Source organism: Myotis nattereri (assembly GCF_964212035.1).
Source record: "Myotis nattereri genome assembly, chromosome: 5".
Lineage (NCBI taxonomy): Eukaryota > Metazoa > Chordata > Mammalia > Chiroptera > Vespertilionidae > Myotis > Myotis nattereri.
This window is the reverse complement of record NC_138080.1, coordinates 80061799-80070976: the sequence shown is the minus strand read 5'-3', so window position 1 is coordinate 80070976 and position 9178 is coordinate 80061799. Positions and strand designations below refer to the sequence as shown.

The 9178-nt window shown below is 45.1% G+C and overlaps 1 protein-coding gene across 1 annotated transcript; it reads right to left on the bottom strand.

Moving 5' to 3' along the window:
- Window positions 1-251: 251 nt before the first annotated feature.
- KIF20A (kinesin family member 20A) lies at window positions 252-9151 on the bottom strand. The gene is made up of 19 exons (XM_081093215.1): window positions 9104-9151; window positions 8480-8662; window positions 6657-6746; window positions 6440-6559; window positions 5605-5743; window positions 5296-5483; window positions 5080-5209; window positions 4709-4903; window positions 4490-4601; window positions 4325-4393; window positions 3973-4116; window positions 3659-3824; window positions 3405-3569; window positions 3138-3277; window positions 2646-2748; window positions 2143-2344; window positions 1823-1914; window positions 1201-1338; window positions 252-798 (listed from the first exon to the last, which is right to left on the bottom strand). Exons 2-19 carry the CDS (start codon window positions 8642-8644, stop codon window positions 481-483), a joined length of 2676 nt encoding a protein of 891 aa, XP_080949341.1. The 5' UTR covers window positions 8645-8662; window positions 9104-9151; the 3' UTR covers window positions 252-480.
- Window positions 9152-9178: the final 27 nt, after the last annotated feature.

Sequence of the window (9178 nt, the reverse complement as noted above, 5' to 3'; positions counted from 1 at the left end):
AGCTCAGGACTCAGCTTTCCTAGTTCATGTTTCCAAAACAAGTTTGTTACCTATTCACCTCCTAATGTGTGATACTTCATTTTATAGTAAGGAAGCTTTAGAATATCTAATGTCCCTTGAATTCATTTCTTACTAAGCTTTCTGGGCAACATTCCTGTGCAGGGTTTCCATGGGCCTGAATGATGATAATTTTCAAATTTTCTTCCCTTTTTAATTTGAATGGTTTTGTTAAATTTGGAATTCAAATTAAAAAATGTGAACAATATCTTTAATATAGCTTTTTTTGTGCTGCATAGAAACCATATAAGTAAAAAGCATGAGGTTACATAGGTGACTCTATTACAAAAAAACAACTAGTGTGTGAATATTACATTTTGTATAAAGTTCCAGGTAGATGGTGAAGTTTAAAAGAGACCTATTTCTTAAGCTGAGCAGCTGACCCACCTCAGGACAAGGACTGCTCTCTTCTTCCCCACAACCTCAGTATTTTTTGCCAAATGGCCCAGATTTGAGTAAAGGGGTATGCCGTGAGCGCAGAATCCGAGCATAAGGGCTGCAGTCAGTTGAGCTTTGGCAAGTGGGTGTTCGGGGAAGTAAATTTCGAAGAAATGGTTTCTTCCCTGGGGGCTCTTGGTTTGGTTGCTGGTTTTCCTGGTTGGCACCAAGGCGCTTTTTGGTAGAAGCCTGGCCTTGGAGTTTTAGCACAGTATGATACTGCTCCGCAATGCATGCCGCCTTCTTCCGAAGGTCCATTTTTACCAACATCATGTTGTTCTGCAGCTCAGCCAGGGTCTGATCCTAAGGAAGATCAGTAAAGTCATAGAAAACATTTATATCTGGTATATGAGAGAATAAGAAGGGCAAGGTGATATATGCCATCCACTACTAAGTACAACTGTAACTCTTTAAGGTCAGAGCTTATTGAACAGTGGGTATTTTAATATCAGAGCTTAATTGTTAGTGTTTTGTTTTAGAGGTTTCAGGCCTGTGCATAAAATAATGGTTTCTTACAATCTAAGCATCTTGGATGAAATGTGATACTATTTACCTCCCTAGGATTGTTACAACAGAAAATGCCTATAAATTAGTACAGTACTTTATACTTAAAATCTTGACCTTTCTCTTTTGCTCCTCATTCCCTTTTTCACAAAACCTGGAGTGGGCTGATGGGAGAGAAGGGGGTATTTGGGCTGTCCTAACCTGTTTGATTAAGATGTCATCACAAGTAGTCAAGGCTTGGCGAAGTTTTCCTGCCCCAGTGCTATGGCAACAGGCTCTTTCTGCTGACTGGAGAGATTCACCAAGTTTCTGAAGCTCTGTCCGTAGCAACCTTATATTCTAAAAAAGGAGGAGTAATAAATTGTGGCCAAGTTCAACTAGGATAATGATCTGGAGGAGTCAGATAGCCATTTGAAGAGAAGTAAAATAAAGGCAGGTCAGCTGAATAAAGTAGCCTCCCTCCAGGACAGTACATAGAAAACTTCTTAGCCTTACATGAACCAGGGATATAGTACTGGAAATCACCTTAGGTAAAAGTTTTTTCTTTTTTAAATATATATCTCTGGCTTAGATTGATTTTTTTTTTTTTTTAAAAATACATTTTTATTGATTTCAGAGAGAAAGAAACATCAACGATGAGAGAGAATCATTGATTGGCTGCCTCCTGCACGTTCCACATTGGGGATTGAGCCCACAACCCGGACATGTGCCCTGATGGAGAATTGAACTGTGACCTCCTGGTTCATAGGTATCAGACGCTCAACAACTGAACCATGCTGGCTGGGCTTATGTAAAAGTTTTGGTAACAGAGAAAGGTAATCACCTTCTGGCCCTCCTCTAACTTCTTGTCCACATCACTGGTGAAGGGCTTGGCTGAGGGTGGTGGTTCTAACATTTTCTGATACTTCCGCAGTTCTGAGGGAAGAAACAAGAAACATTAATATGCAGGCTTTCTAACCTTGGACTTATCTCTGAGTTAACAACAGCTTGCAGCACATATAAAAAGGGAGCCCTTGTGCATCCTAGAGTGAAAGGTCTGGGGATGTAGCGCCAAAATAAGGAAATTATGTTGGAGCTGGCGCCAGAAGGCCTAAGTTTGGAGAATAGTTCTGCCTTGAGTCACTACCCTCTTTCCTTCCTCACCGTCAGTGGTAGAGTTCAGCTCTGCTTTGCACTGGTTCAGTTTGGCTGTAACCTCCTGGAGCTGCTGGGCGGAGTGGGAAGCAGCAGCCAGCCTTTGTGACCGCCTTACAGACAATTCAGATCCTGATTGTTGATGAGCCATTGGCTGTTGTCTGGCTTCCTGCAAGCGAGCTTCTAGCTCTTCAATCTTCTCATCCCGTTCCTAAGAGGGAAGCAGAAGGCACAATTCCATCCACAGTCAAACACTGCAGAAACAGATGACTCCATAATGACCAAAATCTTCCCTGATACATAAGCTTTTTGGTTAGCACATATACCATTTTCTGGCCAACCAGACCTTTAATCAATTTGCCAAACAGACTGGCACATACAAAGCACTAAGGTACTAGAGAAAAGTGAGTTACATATTCCCACCCCTACCAGAGTTTATAAAATCTGTTAACCTCAAGCAAGTAGTGATGGGAATCTGAGTAGCCAGTTGCGGCTAGTTCAGGGCAACTCACCTGAAGCTCCTCTTGGTAAAAACTTGTCAGTGACTCCTTGAGGATCTTTAATTTCTCTTCATATGTTTCCTCTAAGAGTTCCTTTTGGGTGTCCAAATGTTCACTGTCAGGAGAAAACAGAAGTGAGTGAAGATTCTGAAGAGTGAGCCTGGAGGACAGATTTTTTTTTTAAAAAAAACAATAATATATTTAATTATACAGGAACTCAGTGGGACTCTTTCCCTCTCCCCATGTGGGAGTCTGTGCTGTGAGATTCTTTCCCCTTCCCCAAGTGGGAGTCTGAACTTGTTCTTCAATAAATTCCCACCTTTGCTATTAAAAAAATGATAAAACTAAAATGAATTTAACATTCATTAAGTTAATGTCCAGCTATGACCAGTTTGAAGAATTTTAATGGATGGAGGACAGATCTTGATGCACAACTCGATCCTAGTCCCTACTTCACACCCTCTGGTCCAGGTGACAGATGAAGAGGGGCCACTCAGCTGGTACCTGCACCACTGTTCACGCTGTTGCATCTGCTTCACCATCTCATTGCAAATTTCATCACGGAGCTGCATCTCCAGCTGCAACTTTTCCTGCCGTTCTTTCAAAAGCAATGCTTTCATGGCTTCCACCACCTGTAGGAGATCCTAGAAGGGACACAAGTCAGAGGTAATCAGATGGCCATGCCCCTAAGAGGCACAGGCCCACCTGGAAGGCAGCATGGAAAATGTGCAGCCATCAAGCTGCTGCAACAAAATTTTCTTGTATTCTCACCTCCTTGCTATACATGGAGATATCAGCTTCATTTTCAATGTCATCATCAAGGCCTGGGTCTGTCTTAGTTCCTATCTCTAAGCTGGGAGATGCCTGCAGACTGTGTTCCTTGATGAATGAATGTAGCGATGGGAATCCCAGTTGTACAGGTGGAGCATGCACAAGCTAGCAGGGGGAAGATATCTCAATTGAATCTGTGACTAGTCTCTAGTAGCTTTCTTAAAGGTACCATTCCAAAGGCACCAACTTCTCACCTGGCTGGCAATGGCTGAAAACTTGGCCACGTGAAGGGTCTCATCATAAGTAGATGCACAGGGATTCACATTGACAATCATGCAGGAGCGGCCTCGGCCTGTGAAGAAGCCTTGAAACACTCGAGTCAACTTGCTGTCGCGGAAGGGAATCAGGCTCTGCTTCGACCTGGCAGGGAATCAGAAGAGTAGAGCTGTAAGCAGAACTCCAGCCCTTGGGGTATTCTAGCACCATCCCGAGTGGTGACCAGGAAGTTTCTTAGTAAATTGCAGAGCTCCAGACCATCCAAGCCCATGGATTGCAGTCAAAATCTCACCTGTTCTGCTGGTTTTGGCGCAGGGCAGTAATACAGCGGCCCAGGGTGTGCAGAGAAGTGTTAATGTTTCCTGCTTCCTTTAGCCGCTCACCACTCTTCTGATCTTTGCAGCGTTCTGAGCCAGCCAGATCACAGAGTGACAACCTTGAAAGGAGGACAGGATCTGACATAAGGACCTACATGTTATGAACCTTCCAGCCCTTCCTATACTTGTGAGGAGGGGACGACCCACCAAGAATTTACCTAAGGAAGGAGAATCTATCAGAAGTAATCCCTCTGAGCACCTCCCTTGCCTCCTCCCCCACTACCATTTATGGCCAAGAAGTCCAAATTTCTAAATGGAAAATCTTACTCGCTGATCTTGGGGACTATATCCCCTTCCCCTTGAAGGTGCAGGATCCGAATGGAGAAGATGCTGTGACTAGAAGTTAAGAAAAAGAAAAAGGTCATTACACATCTTCCATGACCAACTGGAGGATTAATATAGAACAAAGGCTGGCTCTCACAACCGACTAACCTGCGGCTGGAGTTCTGGTTCAGGTGTGTGCTGGCAAAGCTCTGGTTTTTACGACCCACTTTTAGGAGTTTCAAGGCCTCCTCAGCATCCTGAACATGAATCCAGTTGAGATCTGAGGGCAAGAGAAGGGCATACATAAGATGGGAGTACCTAACTCTTTTCTTAGTCTCTGTCCAAGTCCTGTCCAGGGTTCATGTCAGCCTCCCTGCTTTCCCATACCTTTCACGTAGGGATTGCCATTCTGATCCTCATATAGCCGCAGAATCTGCCTCTTGCGCTGTTGGTTAGGTGGTTCTAACAGATCGTAAAGCAGTTCATTGTAGATCTCAAAGAAGGAGATCCAGATGGAGAAGCGAATGTCTGCAGGTACACTTATGGGGGCACTGTCTGGCTGTGCCCATCGGTTACTTGTTTCTGAGGAAGAAGCAAATGTACATCAACTCTAGAGTAGTCCATCTCCCCTTTGGCTTGCAGGGTCCTCAGAAGGCAGAGCTCAGGTTGCAACCTCTGGTCTATACTCCTGGCAGTTGTTGAGAGCAGGGAGTGGGTTCTTACTGTGACTTGGCACTGAGCCCAGTCATGTTACTTACCATCTAGCTGGCTACTGCTAGTAAACTGACTGGTGGAGGAGAGCCCAGCAATGCCACTGTCAAAGCTGGTGCTGGTACCTATCCGATTTTCAATGTAGACACTCTTCTTCAAGGAGGTAGACAGTTCCTCCTGGAGGGCCCCAGGGAGAAAATAAGTATAAAATTTTCCAGAGATTTGTCCCCTTATCCCCACCTCTGTAGACACTAACACTTCACCTCTTGGAAGCCTCCATTTAGCAGGGCCAGTTTCTTCATTTCCTCCTGTCGGATCTGCTTGCTGTCAAGCCAGATTACCTCATTACAGAGCAACGGCTTCAGATCAGGTGTGGGATGAAGTTGGCCTTGGAGACTATTGAAGATCAGAGCCAGGGACCGGGGCAGGATCCCTCCGTCTTTGATGGTACCTAGAGGAATGTAAAAGATGGGTAGCTGAGGCAAGTGCCTTTCTCCTCCAATTGTCAGCATCCAAAGGCAATGACAATACCATTACAGGCAATCAGCAATCCTGTGAGGCCTACTACTCACCTTGAATCGTGTGGGTTTTTCCTGAGTTGGTGACTCCATATGCATAGATAAGCCAGTTCTGTCCTTTGAGTACGTCTTTTACCATCTCCTTCACAGTCAGGTTGAAGAATGATGCTTGTCCTACTTCTGGCCCAAAGATCTAGAGACAGACCCAGTTTCTTGGAGACCTTTCATCTCCCATTTGCCTCCGGTGCAGAGCTAGCAGATGCATCTCTTCCTGGGTGGTTGGCTCTGGACAGTGCTCCAGCCACTTCTTCCTGCAGTGCTGCCAGCTGCTCCCTAAACACTGAGGACTCAACTACTCTCTGCCAGTCCATCTTTCATCCAGATTAACAAATACCTAAGGTATGCTATCCACTAAGTCCAATGCTGCATACACAATGGGGCAACATAATGGTCACAAGCATCTGTACTATCCTCAGATGGAACCTGTAGCAGATTCAAGTCCTAACTCTACCACTGACTAGCTTCAGCAACATTACCTTCACTGAGCCACAGTATCCTTGTCAGGAAAATAGGGACAATATAATTATAAGAGTTGTTGGGAATTAATGCACATAAAGTACTTGACACACTGGCTAGCTCATAACAAGGGTGCCTAAAATTGTAGACATGCCTAAACAGGGTAGGGCAAAAGTAGGTTTACAGTTCATATGGAAAATGATACAATAATTAATAATACAAGAATAAACTCTGTATTTCACACACAACTATAAAAGTACTTCCCCCACCCTCTATAAGAAGTTCACAAGCAAGTAAAAAGCTTTCCCACTAAAGAGGGAATAAGGTTGCCCCTACATGTTGGTCCCTTGTTCACAGACCAGTACCTTCATACCTTGGAAAAGGTGAACCTGTGGGTGGCTTGGCCAATTCCCCGCTCGTTACTCTTCTGGGCAAAGGAGTCTTTGGGTGCCTGTAGAACAAGGGTCTCCACATTCTCAATATGGACACAATCCTAAGAAAGGGGAAAACACAGTTGACACAGAAGGAAGCATTCCTGAGAACCTCTTCTGTATCATTCCACCTTGAATCCTCCCTCCTCAGAAACTCACCTGATCCTCCTGCCGTTCCAGCTCTGAAGGTAACAAGGGCCTGACCCTCAGATATACTTTCACCTTCTCTGTACTATCCTCAGATGGAACCTGTGGCAGAATTCCAGGCCAGAACTACAGATTAATCTCAGCAATTATCTCTAAGCAGATGGGCAAGCATAGCACAGTTCCTGAAAATAATGCTAACACTACCCTTGTTCCACCTCAAGTGTCTCTCTGTAGCTATAGCTACTCTTTGGTTCCATAATCATTCCAACCTACAAAGATTTCTTTAGTACTTTGTCCCTTTCCTACTGTCTCTTCAGTATCCTGTAATCCTGGGTTACCACACCTAGAGTTAGAACTGGTTGACTGGCATGACATAGTAAAGCACAGTAGGTAAGCACCTTGGAGGCAGACACACCTGAATTTGAGTCCCAATTCCTTCATTTAGTAACTATAAGACCTTGAACAAGTTCTTTAAATCTCTTTGCCTCACTTTCCTCATATAGAATGGGGTTAATCATATAGTACCCACCTCATTCTTTCAACAGATTTAAGAGATCTGCTTACTATGGCCCAGGAACTCTAAGAGGCATTATTGAGGCTCCTGCTCTGATAAACCTTTCTCTAAAAAGAGACTTATGGCCCTGACCGGTTTGGCTCAGTGGATAGAGCGTCAGCCTGCGGACTGAAAGGTCTCAGGTTCGATCCCGGCCAAGGGCATGTGCCTTGATTGCAGGCACATCCCCAGTAGGAGGTGTGCAAGAGGCAGCTGATCGATGTTTCTCTCTCATTGATGTTTCTAACTCTCTATCCCTCTCCCTTCCTCTCTGTAAAAAAATCAATAAAATCTATTTTTAAAATAAAAAAATAAAAATAAAAATAGTCTTACGAGTAGAGTTGTTTTTAACCAGGGCCATTTCCCTCCCAAAGAACATTTAGCAGTATCAGGACAGGTTTCTAGGTTGTCACAAGTGGGAAGGTACTACTAACATTTAATGGGTAGAGGCCAGGAATGCTGCTAAGCACCTTGCAAGGCACAGGACAGACCCATACAACAAAAAATTACCAGGTCCCAAATGTCAATGAGAACCTACCAGCTGCCATAGATGCAGGGCCTTCCACCCACCTCGCAGGTTTCTGGAGGTAAACCTGAAGGCCTTGTAGGGCCCCAGGAGCAGAGAGAAGGGAGTCAAGGGCAGGCCTGACGCCCAGCCTGAACTCCTCTGGAGGAAGGGTGAGGGCTGAGACAAGCCCTGGCAATATTCTGCTATTCTGCTTCCCCTCAGGAGACTTACATCAAAGTTCTGCATCAAATTTCAAGGCTTTGTGATATTCTGACAAATCAGGGACTACGTGTTAAGAACCAGCCCACCCCCAATTTGGGCGTATGTTTTGTACATACATATAGGTCGTTATATATATGGCTACCAAAACCAACCAAACAAAAAATGTCAATAAGAAACCCCAGCCAAACACAAAGGCTTCATGAATGGAAGCTATGGTTGGCATTAAGACCTGCATGTACATTCCACCTATTTAATGGCAGTATGACCTTGTGCAAATTCTTCAAGGCCTCTGGGCCTCATGGTGGAGAGATAACTATTATCCTTCCCTCAAGGGATTAACTGATAGTGTGCACTTGAGGGTATATCATTAATGCAATGCAAACAATAGTTCTTATGGACACAAACTCTACATTTTTTTACTTGTCATGCTCTTAATTTTGAATTGAACTCTCAGACCCTGAGGAAATGCTGGTCTTTGACCTCATACTAACTACTCAGTAGAGTAGGCTGAGGATATCACTTTCTGCTCCTACCACTTTCCAACTCCTTTACCTGCTGCTTGTCCTCCAGGGAGGTGGAGATGACAGAGCAGTCTGACAGCAGGTCCTTGCGAACCACAGACCTCAAGTCTGCAACTGTGGACTCAAACATGGGGGACACGACGACATCTTCATCCGAGAGCAAGCCGGCTGGTGGAGAAAGGATCCCTCGGGACATAGCTGAGGCAACTTAGGTCTAAAAAGAGACAAAAGTGAGAACCTTAAGGACAGAAAGGGCTGCAAATTCTAGGTAAAAAACAATTCCCTTACCCCAGGACACCTCGGCATCGCCCCCTGAATTTCTACTCTTTTCCCTTCCACTATCAGCGGAGGGGAAGGGGATGATAGGAGTTAATCATTTAATCCAGTTTAAGGCAGCATTTCTGACCACGTACTGGAATGAACAGATATCTGGCTGAAAAACCAGAAGGTCACGCTCCAAGTAAGGTGCCTCGCCCACGGGTGATGTGGAGGTGGCGTCAGTAGCCCTAGGCACCTCCAACCTCGCCCCCAGGGCCACAGTGAGGACAGAGGTATTAAGAAAAAAGCGATGGCAGCAGCGTCGCTTTCTGACAGCCTGTCCGGCGAGAGAAAGAGCTGGTATCCCAGCTGGGCTCCAGCACAAGCGCATACTCACCCGAAGACGCGACACCAGTTCCCCGTCTGGTACCAGCCCACTCACACCCCGCCGCCGAACCCGGGTTCTGGCCTT

Excerpts from the sequence above, each read along its gene's own strand:
- KIF20A (XM_081093215.1), bottom strand. The coding sequence starts at position 8,644 with ATGTCCCGAGGGATCCTTTCTCCACCAGCCGGCTTGCTCTCGGATGAA. Across the intron at positions 6,560-6,656 it reads TGGAACGGCAGGAGGATCAG|GATTGTGTCCATATTGAGAA; the intron begins GTGAGTTTCTGA and ends CCCCTTTCTTAG. Across the intron at positions 2,345-2,645 it reads TTTACCAAGAGGAGCTTCAG|GAACGGGATGAGAAGATTGA; the intron begins GTGAGTTGCCCT and ends CTTCCCTCTTAG.